General features: G+C 36.1%; 1 protein-coding gene across 2 annotated transcripts in view; it reads right to left on the reverse strand.

Annotated features, from left to right (window-relative positions):
- The window catches only part of fras1 (Fraser extracellular matrix complex subunit 1), a 297,850-nt gene that overhangs the window by 156,917 nt on the left and 121,354 nt on the right, over nucleotides 1–19,579 (reverse strand). For both annotated transcript variants that reach the window (XM_032578347.1, XM_032578346.1), the window contains exons 10-13: nucleotides 18,805–18,894; nucleotides 15,307–15,454; nucleotides 8,256–8,399; nucleotides 3,184–3,330 (exon numbers count right to left, since the gene is read on the reverse strand). In XM_032578347.1, the coding sequence (XP_032434238.1) occupies nucleotides 3,184–3,330; nucleotides 8,256–8,399; nucleotides 15,307–15,454; nucleotides 18,805–18,894 (529 nt within the window). The remainder of the gene's footprint in view (nucleotides 1–3,183; nucleotides 3,331–8,255; nucleotides 8,400–15,306; nucleotides 15,455–18,804; nucleotides 18,895–19,579) is intronic.

Below are 19,579 nucleotides of genomic sequence, written 5' to 3' on the forward strand. Positions count from 1 at the left end.
CCCCCAAAAGAAGGGCTAGTTGAGACCAAAGCTCCAGACTGAAGACTTTTATCGTCCAGTTTTTTAGTAGAAATAGAGAGAAAAGAGAAAAACAATAAACCATGCAAGTGGAAATTATTGCGTTTGTTTTAATTTATCATGCCATCAATTGATTTATTCCAACAGGTGTAGGTAGATGAGTGGACATCTTGCCACAACAACCTCTTGATTTTCCCGTGCTGCGTTCTAGAGCAACACATCGGCTGTTATTGTGGTGAAGACATGATTAATGCTCTATATGTGCAACTTACAATGGATTGCACAAAAAGCAGGACGGAGGTCACCCGGCGTGTCCACCGAGAGTTTTCACAATGCTGCCATCTGTCTAGTTACGGAGTATTATCCAGAGTTCCTGCATTAGCTGCTGCAGTCTAGCCAATGTAAGGCTGCTTATTGAGCGTGAGCACAGGGAGGTCTGCAGTTATTAAGGAGAGAAACGGAGCTGCAAAACCGTTCAATTCACCATGTGGTTATTCTCTGCTCACACACCCACCCTGGGTCATTTTATCTCTACATATCATCTGCAGGGAGTCCACTAATCCGCTTCCCGCTCTTCAACACGCAAACCGTGTTGTTGTTATTGGTGTGTAAACAACAATTAGCTTGATTGTCTCAACTCTCAAGCCACATAAAAAGGCGTATCTGAAATTAAAACTGCCAGAAATGCTGGATGAAACATTTAGCTGATGGCTCATTCAGCATTTGAATTACAGAAACAAACACATCAGTGTTTATCTCACATCAGATGTCGATAGAAATTAAAACAAATTGAGCCACAATTAAAGCTATGGGAAAAAACTGGTGTGATAGTTGGAATAAATTAAGAAAAGTTTTGGGAAAATAGATAGAGAGCCAAGAAACCAACAGAAATCTGTCAGTATTTAGAAGGTAGTCTTGCTGGAATGTCTAAAACAACACCAGCTGGTTTAAAGGTGACTTTTTTTGCTTCCTTTAAGGAAGTTAAGATAGGTCTATAGCAAACCTGGTCATTACATTTTTGCACAAAAACATTCTTGGATGATGAGATTTTAATCTACTCAGTTGTGAATATATTGAGCTGATTTAGGGCCTCTTGTCACTCTTTAAATCCAAATAAGATGCACCTCGCCCAACTCAACGTTTACACTCGCATATGAAAATGGCTGCTACAAATGCTTAATTATACAGCTAGAACGATTTGAAAAGCAGAAGTGGAGCCTCCTAAACACCCAACAAGTATGCATCAAGTGGCTTTTGAATGGTAAGTCAACAACAAAACACTTGTCTTTTCCAGCAGCCATTGTACGGCTAATATATTGATAAAACCAACTGACCAAATGTACTGTAGCTTAGCTCGGGTTGCTAGGTAACGGGCTAGGGTTGCTAGGTAATGGCGCAATGTGGCTCAACAATAACGAGGAAAAACAAAAATCTTGTTTTTCTAAACCAACTCTTAAATTGTTTTCTTAGAAAACTGGAGGACTCTGGATCAGCCATATTTAAATCAGATTGGCAGAATTTCAAAATGAAAATGTCTTCAAGATTTGTAAAAATGTGTATGTAATACGATATAATGGAAGAATGGAAAAACTGAACAGTTACAACTGAAGATTAATTAAAAATGTAAACTTGAGGATAATGTAAATTTATAGTGGAACTGAATGAACTTGGACTGAATCAGAGACGCTTTAATGGTACATACATAAAAAATAAACTGAACTGTCCTGATACTGACCTGTAAAGAAGGTGGTATCTTTAATATGTTTTTTGGCTCCTTTTATCGCCGTTTGAGGTTTTACTAAGTAAAACTGACATAAAAGTCTTTATACTCAGCCTCATAAAAAAAGGTCTTTTGACAAAAATGTTGACTTTAAATCACCAAAATGAATCGAAACGTTGGTAAAGAGGAATGAAAGACATATAGAAACCAAAAATACAAAAACAAACAAATACTTTCTCCAAACTGAGTAGTTTTCTCTTTTCTTCCAGCAGAAATGAAACCTTATGTACCTTTCAGAAGGGCCAAAGTGCAGCAACAACCCAGCAGGCCCAGACTTAAAAAGTACAACTTCTTAAATCTGCACAATACTAAAGCAATAATACTCGGTCCCCAGAGGGAGCTTTGCCCTCCATCGCTTCCTGAAAAATTCAGAGCTATTCTAATACCCCATTCAAGGCAAAAAAAAGTCTTACAAAGTTCATTTAAGGAAACAAAAATACAAAAAAACAGACACAGCCGCCCCAAAAGTGCTGCTTAGAAAGCAACAATTTGAGATGAAAGGACATTAATATTTGCATGAAATGTCAAAAGAAGAGAATAATATTTAAGACTCTGACTGAAACACAATGTTTACGGCTGTCCTTATCAGAACTGAGGCCATTAGAGGACAGGATGTTAGTGAAAGTGTTTTATTAGGGAGGTCTGCTAAGATAATGCCAAGAAACGACACTCTGTGATGTTGATCTCATTTAGAGGCACAGAACTCTAGAAATACTGAAATTTACTGTGTAGTCAGTGGACAGCTGAATCTTCCAGTGTGGATCGATTCAATTTTAAGGGTCACAATTTGATTCAGAAACAAATTTTTCTAATCAAACGGTTTAGAGATTGTGTCTAAATTATGTGACTGACAAGAGGAAAAGACTGTAAACAAAACATGCATCAAATTCCATCAGTTTATTTTAAGCAAAAATAGGTTTTGTGCTGCAAAAACACAGAATTTTACCAAGTATTTTTAGTTTAGTTTCTAGTACAAACTTCTTAGTACACTTGAAATGAGAGGAAACTAATTTACAAGTAATTTTTAGTAAGATATAAGAGCTTGTTTTAAGTCAATAAATACATAATATTCATGAAAAAGTACTTATTCCATTGGCAGATTATTTCACTTACAACAAAACATTTTTTCTGTTATGAATTCAGTAATCTGCCAGTGGAACTAGTACTTTTTCACAAATATTAAGGAATTATTTACTAAAAAAACAAGCTCCTATATGTTGCTAAAAAAAAGTTAGTTTTGTCTTACTTTAAGTGAAATAAGATATTTGCATTAGAAGCTAGACAAATTAATACTTAGCAGGATTTTTCTGCTTTGTAATTATGTAAATTTAACTTTACTTTTTCTTGCATTATGTTGGATCAGCATGAGATGTTATGATACTTACGGCGACAGTGTGCGTTGTCGTGCTGGTAGGAACCAGCAGGACAAGAATCCAAGCACTGGTCTCTGTCTGGGCCCAGTAAGGGCAACTGGGAGTTACAAGACTGGCAATCCCACCGACTGGAACAGGTGGCACAGGACTCTGGGCAGGCTGAAGGGAATAAAAAGGGATGTGACCAAAAAGTTGCTTTAGAAATACATTTTCTGAGCAAACCTGAGCTCTGGAAATGGTTGCAGGACTGAAACAGAAAGCAGGTTGTGAATTTCACATGCAGAAACCCCGAGGGAGACTTTAAATCCAGAGTTTGCTGGAGGGTTGTCACATTGTTAAAGGGAACATGGAAGTAAAAACTGGAGACCTCAGCACAAATCCAAGTGAACACAGTTTTCCCTTAACATCCAGAGAAAGGAAGCAAACTGAAATGTGATTTTAGTGTTTGCTGTGAGAGAATGAAACAAGAGCAGAAGCAGATTTCTCTGCTGGGGGTCTGAAGTTTTGTGTAACTTTAATGAAGCTCTGCAGGTTATGGCTTCAAAGGAAATAAACTCCAAAGATGAACAATCTGCTTAATCCAACAAAACTGTGAGCTCGACTTGACAAGAAAAAGAAATAAAATTAGAAACCAGAGGGAAAAGGTCTGATTCAGATATAATTTGGATCAGAGGAAATGACTGACTCCAAGTGCTCCGAGGTTTTTATCATTTATTTGTTGTTTATTTACTTAGATCATGGACTTATTTCCTTAGATTGCATGTGTCAAACTCAAGGCCCGGGGGCCAAATCTGGTCCACCGTAGCTTTTTATGTGGCCCTTTAGACTCCAAATTACATCAATTAGTCCCTGAAGTTTTTCACAAATTTGCAAAATCCACACAAAATCAACACATTTGTTTCTTATTTTTGCTGCAAATTTTTCTTAAAATTGGCCGGAAATTTTGATTGTAAGTGACTGCTGCCTCAGCCTTCCTGGATGTCACGTTTGTGACCGATATGGTAATAAGAAGTCATATTTAACATAAATATAATAAAAATTCCGTACAGATATTTCTAAATTAGCACCACAAAATCTGTGAAAAATTTTTTTTAAATCACAAAATCCTGGATGAACTGACTAGTGTGAAAAGATGGCCAATATTTTTAATTTTAAGAAACACTTAGTGAATGCTGAACCAAGCAGCTATTTATTGATATGTTAACAGTTTAGCAGGTTTTATCAATTCGTTCTGTCCCGCCCTTTAAGAACATTCAGAGTTTTGATATGACACACAATGCCTTAGATTATTATTCTCTCTATTTAAGTTTTTCCCATGTGTTTAATCCTGATGATAAGACTGTATTTTAAGGCTGAGAAACAGAAGAATGGTGATTGCAGTTGTTTACTTTGATTCAACTTGGAGCTAAAATTTAACAACCTAAAACACTGCAGTAAGATTTATTTAAAACAATTACAACTAAGACCACAAACCATGAAACACTGAGATAAAGACGTTTTACTGGGAGGTTTGTGGTTCACAATAAACTCACAATATAACATTGAGTTGAGGACATGTAGGAGGAGGAAAAAATGCAAAGCAAAGTTTCTTTTTAAAGTAGAATAGCGAATACAAAACTAAATCCCCTTTAAAGCAAACAGCCACCCACACAGAGGCAGATAGCAGGGGAAAAAGAGAAAGTCATGAGGATGAAGGCTCCATACAGATTAGAGCGAGGAAGGTGAGAGGAGAAACAGAAAATGAACACCCTGAGGAAACATGATGAGAAATTTAAAGGGAGGAAGATTTGATCTCATTAGAGATATGAAGCTCTGCCTCGTCACCGTATGTTCGCCTACATCTGCTCAGACGCGAAAACATCAATATTTAGTTTCACACACTTCAATAAAAACAAAAAGGAGGCAGAAAGGCATTTAATACTTCTAATATCTTTGTTTTCAACATGAACACACTGCAGTGAGCTGAACCGCTGCAACTTTTACAACTTTAGAGGGAAATTTATAACAAGGTTAGAAGCCTCTAGCTTGACCTAAATAACTCATTCCTGATGTCTGATTTTATTTAGACAGACTAAAATAGAGGTGTACAAACTTTTTGTACCGAAGCTGAAAGTGTTCAGGCGCCAAAATATTCTTACATTGCAATTAAAAATGTAAAAATATTGTGATTTATTTCAGGTTCCCTGCATAACAATAAATAAAATAATTAAAATAAATATTTAAAATAAAATATTATGTTTGCCTAAATGTTTGTTGTTATTTATGTTTTAGGACTTATTATTTTCCGTTTTTTAAGTCCATTACATTTGGATGATTGAATAAAAACTTATTATGCGTTTGTGGCACAACTTATTTAATAAATAAAATTAAATATTTGTGTTGTCAACATTTTCCATGCAAGAAGACATAAACTTAGAACAGAAAATCTCATCCTAAAAAAAATTACAAAAAGTGTCGGATGACCAAATATGCAACATTCTTAAAATGCGGTCAGGGGCCACACAAAAAACCACAAACGGCCCCCGCGCAGCACTTTGAACACTTCTGTACTAAATGAAACAGAAAGAATGTTTTCAAAGCTTTTCCAGTACAACGTAAATCTGCCTTACCCATCTGATAAAGTTTTTATTTTCATATTGGAAACCGTTCAACAAATCCGGAGTGCCTCGGGGCTCCGTATTCGGCCCCAGAAAAGCTTAGTGTGAATTTTGATTTTGTTTTCAAATTACAGTTCAGAATAAGTCACTGGATCAAGAGGAGAGGGTCAATTATAGTAGTGATTTTTCAAACTGGATGTTTAAAACTCAACATTTACACTCGCATGTGAAAATGGCTGCAAACAGATGCACAATTATACAAATGTACATCTTTGAGAAGTAGAAGTGGAGCCTCCTGCACAACCAACAAGAATACAGCAAGCAGTTTCTGGATGGTAAATCAACAACAAAACTCTTGTCTTTTCCAGCAGCCATTGTACAGCGCACTGAGTGGTAAAACCAGCTGACCAAACATGCTGGAGCTCAGCTTGGGTTGCTAGGTAACAGGCTGGGATTCCCTGGGGTTGCTAGGTAACGGCACAGTGTGACTCAACAATTGAGAAGTTTTTGAAACAACTCATTTTCCAGACACCAAAAACCTTTAAGTTATTGCCAAAAAATGGTTGGATGATTTATTAAAAGCGTTTGGATTGTTAAAAATGTGAAAAATGTTAATTTTGCATGTTAGGTCCCTTTTAAAATTCACATTATCGATTAGCTCAGGGTTCACGTTTTTTTTTATTTCATGTGCAACATCTAAAAATCATAGAATCAAACTTTTTTTTTCAATCCCGGCCAGCCATTCTTTTATTAGGAAAAATGGAAAGTTTTCAGTTTGCTAAAACGCATTAACAGCTATAGCTGCTGATGAGTGTTTTCTTTTTCACACTTGGCTCTATTATTTCACATCTGCATGTAGAAAGCTGTGGGCAGCAAACATCTCACTCATCCAGAGAACAGATGAAAGGATTCAAAGATTATAGCAATTATTGGTAAACAACTATAAACAGAAAGCTACATCCAAACTGAGTCTTGGTTTAAACTGAAACATACTTACAGAAGGTTCTCTCAAAGCTATTAATCAGACAAGAAATAATATTTTTTTCTCATATAAATTTAATTCAGACTCTTATAGGCATTATTTTTATCTTTTCACCACAGAAAGTTGTCGGGTTAGTCAACACATTTGTGAGTTTGTGTCTTTCGTTAAGTAATTTACACATTTCCAGAGGTGCCATGTTGAGGCTGGTGGCTGGCAGTAGTAGATAGATTTACCCGACGTTTAATTATATGAAAGGTGAGATGTTGCAATTTTATCCATCAGCCGCCACTGCTGCGATGAAATGATGGCTTCCGGCGGCCATGTTGGCATCCATATATTTACCCATTCAGTGATTCTGGTGGAGTGATAGTTTGTGATTAGCAAATTGCTCGGTGCTTATCAGTAATTGCTCTGTAACAAGATGCCTGCAGCTTAAATATGGGAGTCATGGCCAAAGGTTTTGGTTGTGAAGCGACAATGTTTGCGATTTCTGTCTTTTCATCAGCACAGCTGAAGCTGTAAACAAGTCTGTCTGGAACCTCTTCATCCATCTGTTTAACAAACAGACGTGCCAAATTCACCTTCTGTATGTTTTCATACTTAAATGTGGGTTTCTACTGCTTCTAAAGTTCAGCCATGAACTTTTTCAGGCAGGTAGAATTTCCAATTAAACTTGTCAATAGGCCTGTCACAATAACAAATTTTGCTGGATGATAAATTGTCCCAGAAGTTATTGCGATAAACGACAATATTGTTGTTTTGAATCCATTTTCAAGTAACATAATGGTAATAAAGACATAATAATGCAAGAATATTTAACACTGGAACTGGAAGACATTTGAAATATCCAAAATAAATTAACAAAACAACAAATAAAATGGATATTGAAACGAAATTGTCCCTCAAAAAACTCTAATCGAGACTAAAGCCCCAGACTAAACACTTTAGTCACCCAATTTTTGGTAGAAAGAGGGGGAAAAGAAAAGCAATAAATCATGCAAATGGAAATGATTCAGTTTGTTTTAATTTATTGTGATTCCATGATTTATTCTTTATTGTGGCAGGCCTATTTCTAAGAAGTTCCTTTTAGGCCTGTCATGATACTCCTGGACGATAAATTGTCCCAGAAGTTATTGCGATAAATATTATTGCTTTGATCATTTTCAAGTAATATAATGATATTGGCTTAATGGTGCAAGAAAACATTCTCAAACTTTAAATTGTAATGAATATTTAACACTGGAGCTGGAAGATACTTTAAACATCCAAAAATAAACAGAAACGACAAATAAAATGAATTACAGGGCCTCTGTAAACAAAAAAAACACACCAGACTGAAGACTTTTGTCAATCTTTTTTTGATAGAAACAGAGAAAAAAAGAGAAAAACAATAAATTATGCCAATGGAAATTGAGCTTGTTTTAATTTACCTTTTTAATGACTGTATTCTTAATTTCCATGCACAGCTGCATTTAAAAGTAAGATAACATTTGTGAAAATGTTACCTGCGCACACTCGTCCCTCCGCGGTGTAACCCTCCGGACAGACGGACAGACATCGACCAAGATGGAGGAAAGCTTTGGGGTCTCTGCAGCTCTCGCAGCGGTCCGGAGTCCCCAAACAGGAGAGGCAGTCTCCATGGCACTGAGCTGTTAAAAACACATTTCACCAACTTTATTAGGCAGAAAATGCATGTGGTGGCGGCCATGTCTCACTAGCTAAAACATTTCTACATGATTAGAGACATACATCCAGTCTGACATTCGTAAAACTCACATCTTAAATCAGTTCCACCAGGTTTTAACAGACTTGGGGAAGATTTAATCGTCTGTCCAACTGGGAGTTTTAGAGAACATCTTCTGTCATCCAGAAGATCCACCGGTGCATTTCATGAACACCGTAAGTGAAGTTTCAGCTCACACCATTTCCCAGATGATCCGTCATTTTGACAACAATATATGAGCCCTCATAAGTCACCTTATATAATCTGGTATTTTGGACATATTTAAGTGTTAATGAGCAAATAAAGAATATCTGTCCTCTCTTTTTGTCTATTAATTTTAGATTTCTACAGTATACAGATGACAAAAACACAGTAAAGCGGGCATATGCTACAAAAACCTACCATAAAACACTGTTTATTATTCTAACTGTGGAAAACTAACAGTATAGAAAACATTTTAATCTTCCTGCGAGGCAAAGAAACTATTCTGAATCTTGTAGAGATGGATTTAACATTTTGTTTCTCCAAGTGTCTTCTGAAATGATTTGCCTCTTCAGCATCCGAACGCCATGTGCAAATTAAAAAAACGCTTTGTCACTGTCATGTTCTCTGAATAAAAGAAAGGGAGAAGGCAGAGATAAGGCCCGTCCAATGTGGGTTGCAGAACAGGCGAATGAAAGCAAGGGCTCGTCAAACAATGTGCGATGCCGTTTCCACTTGATTTCACAGCGACCGTATTGAGAAAATAAAACAGCAGACTGAGAGGACCGATTAATGTGACAACTGCAGAGCGAGACAGTAGGAGGAGAGGAAGGAGGAAGAAAATGACAGGGGAAAATAAAACAAGGAGGAGAGTTACAGCAGGAGAGACTGTGAGGGCGTGAAAGTGGGAAAGGAAAGTTGAACATGAGAAAAATGAGATGCTACTTTAATCCTAACGACCAATAAGACTGTCAGCAAGCCAGAACATACTGTTCTAAGTATCTCCATCACTCTTCTCCTTCTCCAATCTGCCGCTTTTTTTGTTCCGTCGACTTCACAGTTTCATTTCATTCCAGCGTTCATCTTCTTTTCATCTGCCTCTCATCTCACTTTTTGACCTTAAATTTCACCCTGAGGCCAGACTTTTTATTGGAGATAAGGGAGAACTGCAGGAGCTTGTGCAGAAAATAGCGAGAGAATCTGTAAAAAAATGGGAGCTTTAAGATACTTAGCAGTATTTGCTCTGACCCACTGACAGATTTACCGGCTAATATGAACACCACTAAACTGTTTATTGCTCTGCTCAGCTGTGGTTTTTGATAATAAACTAATTTCTTGCATAAATATTATCTTTCCATCATGAAATCTTTTTTGAAAACATGTTATTTTATGCATGTTTACCACTGGAAACAAATGAGCACATTTACATAAGAAGCTCCAGTTATGTAGATGCAGGAGCGTTTTTGTGTCTGGCTTTGACATTGCACAGCACAGAGCGCTTTTATTTTTATCACAAACTTTAAAAGCCAGAATCCCTGAGGTACAAAATTTAAAAAACCGCAACAGATAACAGCCTGCGATGACAAGTAAAGGGAGGATTCTTGATTGCTACAGTAAAATGGCCATTGTTGTTTATGTGTTTGATTGCTTGGAGAGCTTTGACCTTCAACAACTTGCCCTCCTCTCTTCACATCTTGAAAAGAAGCCAATTTATTAACTAAAGCCAAAAACAGCTGCTCCATAATGGAAATCCCCCCTCCTGTCTGCAGACAAATTTCCAGTACAAGAGAAAGTTTAAAGATGGATTAAATCCATTTTGCTCCTCACTTTGTTGGTGAAAGTATTGGTGAAATGGATAAAGTCACATAACCGTGCGCTGGTCTCACATTACAGTCACAGAGCATAATTATCAAACATCTCAGACTCACAGCAGGGAGTCGAAATCAAAGTCAATCAGTCCGACTTCACAGGGGAACTTCAGACTTGTTCATTAAAGTTTCTAGACTTTCAATAACGTAAATCAAGACTTTTCTGATAGAGGGAGGTCTGGTTTTCCATCCTGGACAATCAGATCTATCTGGAGAACTAATGAAAGGCCAACACAAAGTGGTCCATTACTTTAAAATAAATTATACTAGTTATATAGTTTTAAAAAGTGTGGCATGCATTAGCATTTAGCTCCTCTGAGTCAGTCATTTTTAGATCCACTCTCCATCTGGTTGAAACTTTTGCGGTTTGAACAGTTTTCAACTCTAAAAGTTTTCAAGCCCATAGCTACATACTGCGATATAGCTGTATAACTGCATATCTGTTTGCAGCCATTTTCAGTTTGGGGCGTGGCCAAAAGCAGCTTATTTAAAGTGACAAACACTTTTTGAGATGAATCACTAAATTTCTGAGTTTTTTTTGGCAGAAATTTACTCCACCTTTTTTTCCCCATGATCTATAATCTTCCTAATTGTTAAAATCCCTTTCAAGCTTTGGATCTACAATAAATATTTTTAAAATTAAAAATAAAAATCGGGCTACTTTATTTGATTGATTTTAGTTTGTGTGTTTTTGGAAATGTTTGGAAACCTCTAAAATAAAGTATCGTTTTTCTTCAACTTTCTTCTGATGTATTTTGTTTTGGTCCCAATAAAATGGGAAAATATGTGCAACATTAAAGAATATGGCTACTGTTTCTGCTTTTTCTTGAAAAGATGTTCTTGTTTATACAGAATGTGTTCCATATTAAAGAGAGCAGGTCGAAACCTAACAGCACCGGGCTCATATTTCCATCTTTTCCCATGAGACATGAACGCAGCATGATCATCAGGTGAGAACTGACCAATAGGAGAGCAGATTACTGACCTCTGGGCCTGAAGACGGCCCTTGATTAATAGACTGAGCAGAAGATTTATGAAGAGAAAAAGACAGAAGGAGGTTATGAGCTTATGTCTTTTTCTATTCTTAGCCACAAAACAATAAAAAATCTTATTCAACACCACACAGATAAACTGATGGAGGATTTGTTTTCCTCTCTGGTTTGACACCCAACTGTGCTTCCAATGACTACGTAAAATTGCGTAATTTTACATTTTGAAAATAAATTTGCTGAAGGAAACAAGCCAATTTAAAAATGTATATATATTTTTGGATAAAAAGTGTTGGTGCTGAGATGACGTAAGTTTATTTTGGCCGTATCAAAAACAATTTCGATAGAAAAACTTTTTTTCGCCTCAACAACAAGATGTTGCCACTGGCAAAAACCACAAAGAAGAAGGCGACAGGAAGTAGTCGGAGGATGATGGCGCGCCATGTTTTTATGATTTATTAGGTGAACAAACAAAGATATTGTACATCTTTTCACGTTGATCAGTCCCTTCAGAATTTCACAAAAGTTTTTGTTACTTTCGTGCTGATTTTTTGGAGCCAATATAAAAATATTTTCAGTATTTATGCTTATGTATGACGTTAATGTGACTTTTGGCTGCCTGCCACATCGATCACGGACTACAATGAAGAGAATCATCAGTTCTCCAATCTGTGTTCGTGATGTATGAGGTTAAGTCAGTGAGTTGAATTCATGAATTCCATTTATTATACCAAAATACAGCTGGTCCATTCTGACATGCTACCTTTAAGAGCTAACAGTCAAATGGCATCCCACAAGGGTTTCCCACTCCCTTTGTCTCTCTGAGCTGCGCCCCAAAGAGGGCGTTAACTAGTGTGTCAACGCTTACCCCAGCTTCCATTTGCATTTCCTAACATGTGGTTTCCTTTAGGTTTAGCTTTGCTTTAACTTTAACTTAGCAACTAGCTAAAAGAGACAAAAGGGAAACAGAATTTATTGTCAACAATAACTTGACATCACTGTTAGGCTGAGGTACCTGTGAAGCAAAGGTAAGAAATACTGCCACCTGCAGATGGGAGTTAGCATCACTTAAACCAAAAGTATTGATTTTAATGATGGTACTTGATAAAATGTAATGAAATGTCTAAGCCAGGGGTCACCAACCTTTTTGAGACTGGGAGCTACTTCACGGGTACAGACATAAATTTTCTTGGCTCATCCTTTATAACAATAGTATATATATGTATATATATGATTACATGCTGCCTGATCATGTTAATGTTAGGGACTACTGACAATAATTATCAGTAATAATTTACCATGCAGCTATGGTTAATTGCTATTATGTGATCAGAAGTTCTTAGTTCAGAGTTTTAAGTTTGATTCCCTTTTGGAGATTTTCTGTGTGATTCTAAATTGCCCACAAGTCACTGAGAGTCTGGATTGTTGCAGCTGTTCGCACTGAGATTTTCCTTAAAATAAAAAAAAGAAAAGAAAAGTTATTGTATTTTTTATTATCCAACCCTCTTTACTATTAACAAAATTGTAGAGAGAAGAAAAAGTTATTTTGTGCCAAAACATCTTGTATGTAGCACACATCAGTGTGAGTCTGTGGGGGTCAAAGGGCACGCCAAAGCCTAAATCTTATTGGTCAGTTTGTTTTTTTTGTGAGCTAAAAATTATAAGTGGAGTTTGTATCTCCCGTAGTTCTAAGATCCCGCCTGAGCTTTTTACAGTGTGTGCGGTTCTGGCGGGTCGCCGGTTTATTAGCTGTTTTTGTGGTTTCACAAACTTAAAAGCCGACGGGTCACCAGCTGGCTGACACCAGCAGATGTCGAAAAAAAATGTCCGACAGATCGGAAGGTACGTACAAAATTATCACTGCACCTGACCTGCAAGAGCACAACCACCTCTCCAACGCGCATCATGAGCGCGTTGCACAAAAGCCGCACAAACCTAAACCACTAAAGCAGCGCACCATTTTTTTTGGTTGTTTTTTTTTCCCACAAATGATGCTAAATAATGAATTCATGGAAGCGAAGCCTATATACCCGTGAGATCCACGGAAAGAGGAGGATGTTGATTCCCAGGTTCAGGTGGTGTCAGAAGTCCAAAGGAGGAGAAGGTGAAGCAACAATGTTTGCTTAATTTTTACTCTTGTGGGGAACGTTTCGACTAGATTAAATTGTTTAACTCGAAGTCTTAGCGCGGCGCTCAGGAAGAGCGGCAGATGTCAGCTAACAGGTGACCCATCAGCTCTCCAGTTCGGGAAACATCAAAGAAGCTCAAGCGACCCGCCAGAACCGCACACGGTAAAAAGCTCAACCGGCATCCAAACCGCTCTTAGAACTACGGGAGGTTTAAACTCCTGTCATTTATTTTTAGCTTACAGAAAAAGCGCCAAGCCGCCAAATAAACAAAAGCAAACTGACCAATCAGATTTAAGCTTTGGCGTGCCCTTTGACCCCCACAGACTCAGATGTGCGCTACGTACAAGATGTTTTGACACATAAGATCTTTTTTTTTCTCCACAATTTTGTTAATTGTAAAGAGAGTTCGATAATAAAAATTTCAGAAATTATTCTTTTCTTTTTTTACTTCAAGGAAAATCTTAAGGTAGGCAGAGCTGGTGCAGCCGTACAGCTGCAGGCGCTGCTGCCCTCCGATAAAATCCTGCAGGCGTCTGCGCATAGTTCTGAACTTTAACCATAGAAAAGAGTTTTATGCATAAAGCAATTTATTTTAAACATTTTTTATAATTTACTTTTTAAAAAATCTAAATCTAAACAAATGTTATTAATTTAATGTAAAAACATTAAATTAAATAATTTCTTTGGCAGTGCTCCCTAATGATAATGGCTATTTTTAGAACTTGCTCCGCGGGCGACTGACAAGGTCCCCTCTGGCGACAGGGCGCCCGCAGGCACCGTGTTGGTGACCCCTGGTCTAAGCCAACAGACACGCTACAATAGATCAAACTGCTGAAGAAGATCATGTTAGTTCTGATGGAAAAGTGTCAGACTGCTCGCCAGGTTTCCCAAAAGTCCCAACAATGGGTCACCGAGTCCCAGAAGTGAAGCCCAGAACAACAAATTGACAAAAGTTACCAAATAATTTATGAGTTATGAAGTTACAATCAATAACTTCATAACTCCACAATTCACTCACTAACTCACTAAAAAACCTTTTTTAGTGAGTGTGAATGTTTTTTTCCTCAGGCAACAGCAATCTGCAACTGGGCCTGCATGGCTTTCCCCCAATAGACACTTTCAGTCTGTTATTCATAACTATAAATTCGCTCCCTGTTTATGAGCCTCTTCAAGCTTCTTGTTTACATATTTACAGATACTTTATTATTTATAAAGTATTTATGGTAACATTGTCTGCTGGTTTATTCATTCAAGCTTAGACGATATGGCGAAGGAATTTTAACCTATAAAACTCAATATAATATCTTTAGAGAGGCAAAGAGAGACAAAGAAAAGTTTATGCAACATATAATTAATGCTGCCGAAAAAAGGGAAACTTGTGAAGGAATCACAGGATGATACAAAAGGAAAATTGTTCATGGTCTTATCAAAACATGTAATTATTAAAGAAATTCACATTGATGCAAACAACTTGAGTCTTGATATCTACAGTTTATAAAATGAAGCCAGATCCTAGGTTGTTTTTATTTGGTTTATTTGTTTTGAATGCAGGCATCTTAGTTAAGATTTCAGTTAATTTCCTTTTTGTTTTAGCAGGAAGTGCACACTGGAGTTAAACCCAGCTCTTTTTAACTTCTATAATTTTAAAAAGAGTCACATTTTTAAACCTAAGGGATCTGCTGTGAACACATAAAACCAGCTAGTACATATGATGCATTCAGGTCAAGGGTCAACTTCACCCTGAAATCACCTTCCGAAAAAAGGGCAACAAGTTTAAAAAGATAAAGGAGTAAGTTTCTGATTCTTGTTCAGCCCCAGCAGAGTCATCCAGACACACATTGCATCTTTTCTGAGTAATTACGTACCCTGCTGACACTCGGGGCAGCATCGGCCTTCCTTTATGGCAGCCAGAGTTCCCGGTGGGCAAGTGGGGCAGGAGAGCAGATAACAAGTCACCCGGGTATCGTGGCATTCACACTCACGGCAGCTGCCATCGGTCCAACGAGCCCGATTCTGAAATAAAACCAAGGACTTCGTTAATTAGACCTTAAACAAGTGACAGAAAGCAAAGACTGCGCTGATTTTAATTTTTAATTCAGAGGAATCTCAATCGCATTTATAAAACAGGGCCATTCTTGAATGTTAATGAGTTTTATTTGAGAAAAAGCGTAACACTCGTGACTTTTTAGGCGTTCTGAAAACAGAAAGAGGGAATCAAGGGGAAAGTTACACCAGCAGCAACTTCAGCGTCAAAACACAAAGAAAAAATAAAATGTCTAAAAAATAAAACTTTTCAAACTTTACCAACTTAAAGTCGAGAAATAAGACGCTATACATATTAAAATGCAGTGATTTTTTTCTTTCAGCTGCCTTCCTTTATGCACCGCTTTCATTTATTACTCATTCCAGTTTCTGAGCGACACAAACACTATGACCCTGAATGAGTAATAGAATTAATTAAACTTATACAATATTCTTTATTCCTAACAGCACACCAGATGAACTGAATAATTCAGAACCAAACATCTGACTAGATTCAACACGGCAACATATTTCCATCGCTCAAAAACAATAACCTGTTGTATTCAAAGTGTTTTAGATATGCAGTAAAGAGAAGTGAGTCTGTAGTAACGCATGAGTCAAAGTTTACTTTCTGTTCTCCACTGACATCTTAAGAAGCCATATCTGCACCAAGCCTATGCAAACATCTGCTAAGACTATTTTGTTTGTATAATATGATTCAAATTAATGTAATTTAAAGTGCTTCAGAGGAAAATAGGCCTGTCACAATAACAAATTTTGCTGGATGATAAATTGTCCCAGAATTTATAACAGTTTATATTCCAATATAAGCTACTGAAATATTGTTGTTTTGACACTATTTTCAAGTAAAACAATGGTAATGGCATAATAAAAATGCAAGACCACATTCTCAAATATCAATAAACTTTAAAATTTAATGAACATTTAACACTGGAACCGTAAGACAATCAGAAGCTGTGTTCACAGGCAAACATTGGTGTTTGCTGTCGGTCAGAAACATTTTCACAATCAAAACAATAAATAGAAAAAATAAATAGAAAACTCCAGGTTTCTATTTATTGAAGTTAATTGACTTCATGTGCATTTATTCGTGTAAACAAAGGCAGAAAACAGCTATAATACAACCCACGAGACATTTATGCCACTTTTACACACATATTCCAATGAAAATATGGCATCACATTCCTGCAAAAAATCCAGAAGACCCTTATCAAGCAATCATGACTAGGCCTGTAATGATAGCAAATTTTGTCCCAGAACTTATTGCAATAAACAATCATACTGTTGCTTTTACACCATTTTAAAGTAATATAATGATAATGGCATATTAATGCAAAAAGACGCTCTCAAAAATCTAATTCTAACCAAATTTTAACACTGTAAGATATTTAAAATATACAAATAAATAAACAAAATAACAGTAACAAATAAAATTAATTATTAAGTCTAAGCAAAATTATCCTAAAAAACTTACATTATCCTGAAAACTTTAATCATCCAGTTTTTGAAAGAAAGAGAGAGAGAAAAGTGAAAAACGATAAATCATGCAAATGGAAATCATTGAGCTCGTTTTTATTAATTATGCGATTAATTGATTCATTTACTTATTATTTATTGCGACAAGGAACACAGGTAAACAAAGCTACATTTTTAAAAATAGGGTATTTAAGGTAATAATAAAACTCATTATTATCTTAACTCTTGAACTGGAAAACATTTTAAATAACCAAAATAATCAACAATAATCAAAATAGATTATGAGGTTTCTGTAACCAAAAATCCATTAGAAAAATAATAAGAAGAAGAAGAAATAAGAAAATAAAAAATGTCTTTTGTCTTTTATGACTAAAACTTTGTGTTTTATTTACTGATATTATGGACATAAATAGTGATTCAAATAGGCTGGCAGAAATAAAAAGTAGCGTGTCATCAGCGTAGAGTAAGAGATGTTGTAGTACTGCATTGTGTAAGCCAGGGGGAGTCTATAGTTTCTGAATAAAAGTGGCTCAAGTACACAGCCTTGGGGGTCCCCAGATGATCTTTGGTCATTCAGATTACAAATCTTGTTTGCAACACTTTTTTTTTTTTTTTAGAAAGTATCGCTACATCTGGTATGTTGAAGCAGAAATGCATCTAAATTGTGTAGGACTGAATTAATCCAGATGCTCTTAATGGACAAATCGAGCCTCTACAGAAACAAACCGAGCAACTAAAGCACCTTTTATTCAGGCCCAAACAAATAAAGTAAAAAAAGAGACAATCTTATCTTCTCAGTCTCATCGTGTTTCAACTTCAACTAAAAGACAGGTCTTCCATAAATGTGTGTCATTGTTCTACCTCATTATATTTCCATGATGTTATCTAAAAGTCCTTTGAGTTTCCAACCAATAATCATTCCGTCACAAAAGCGTCTATTTTCTTTCGCTAATGGTGAAATACTTTCTCCAGGGAGACGAAGAACAATCCATTTAGAGATGATAACTGTGATAACTGCCATTTATGGACTCACTCTGAGCTGCAGCCTTGGGCAAATGTCTTAAGATTTCATAAATATTTTGTCCTGATTGATGCTGTAAAACATCCAAGCTGTGAAATCCAGTTTTCTAGGGCTTCGTTATGAATAATAAAACTGATGAAAGTCTTCAAGATCTGGGCCAAGATGTTAACAGAACAAAACTCAATGCAGCAGAACTTTGTTTTTCTGCCATTATCAATCAAGCTGCTGCAATAAATAATTGCTACTGTTTAGGGTTAGAGTTCATACATTTACTGACTAACATTAATATGGGCAACAAACATTAAGGACATCTACATTGTTTGGATTTTGTTGTTTTCTTTTGCCACTCTAATAATGTTTATTCTCAAACACTGGAAGTTATAAATAGGCCTGGCACGTTAACAAATTTTGCTGGATGAAAAATTGTACCAGAAATTATTGAAATAAGTGATAACATTATCATTTTGAGACTATTTTCAATTTAAAAATATAATTATAATGGGATATTAATGTGAGTACACCCTCTCAATGATAAAAAAACCCCCAAACTTTTCTAACTTTTGAATTAGAAAACATTTTAAAAATACAAAAACATTGATGACAAAAAATAATTATAATTAAAATGGATTGTGAAGTCTCTGTAACAGAAAATAATAATAATTCAGGGAAAACAGGCAAAAGGGGCAGGTAGTGCAAGCTAACTACTTCGTATGAGGTGTATCGCTCTTCGACAACATTAAAGAGGAGAATCATTTTAATTTATCATGCGATTAATTGCTTATTGCGACAAGTTTGATTATGTCTTAGAGACTCAGAGTAATACCTTGAACGATTTCCCCTCATAGAGACAGGAAGGCTTCAACGAAGAACATTCTGGACAGCATTTTCCCGGCAGATGAACAAGCTCTGACTCCTAAAAAACAAACAAAAAACGGACAAATTAAAAGTTTACTCAAATTTCTTACATTCACAAACATTCATTCACTCTACAATTTATTATTATGACACTGACATAGTTAGCTTTCCTGATGGCTAACTAGCTAAGTAGGCAACGGCAAGTGTTGCTAACTCCTCAGTAAGAAAAGTGGCTATTGGCTGCCCTAAAACTTGCTAGATGACATCATCGTCTAATTGCCATATTTGGTCATGTTGATCTAGGAAGAAGAAAGGACTATCAATGTTGGCAAAACAAAAAGTGATTAAAAATATGTTTAAATCTATAAATGAGCATAATTAATAAATTTTTAAAAATTTCTAGTTTGATAAAAATCTTTACTATTTCAAACAGAAAAAAAACCAATAGGACAAAAGCTATGCCACCCAAACATCTTCAATATGGTAAAAAAAAATTATAATGATGTTAAAATGTATCTTGCAATAACCTTCTATAATGATAAAGAAAAAAAACTGAAATCTAAATCTACATCTAGGCCTGTCGCATTAAATTTTACTGGACGATAAATTGTCCCAGAAGTTATTGTGATAAACGATAATATTGTTGTAATATAATGGTAATGGCATCATAACGAAAGGAAACATTCTCAAAGATAAGTAAACTTTAAATTCTAATGAATGTTTAACACTGGAACTGGAAAACA

The sequence above is a fragment of the Xiphophorus hellerii genome, chromosome 12 (genome assembly GCF_003331165.1).
Source record: "Xiphophorus hellerii strain 12219 chromosome 12, Xiphophorus_hellerii-4.1, whole genome shotgun sequence".
Taxonomy (NCBI): Eukaryota; Metazoa; Chordata; class Actinopteri; order Cyprinodontiformes; family Poeciliidae; genus Xiphophorus; species Xiphophorus hellerii.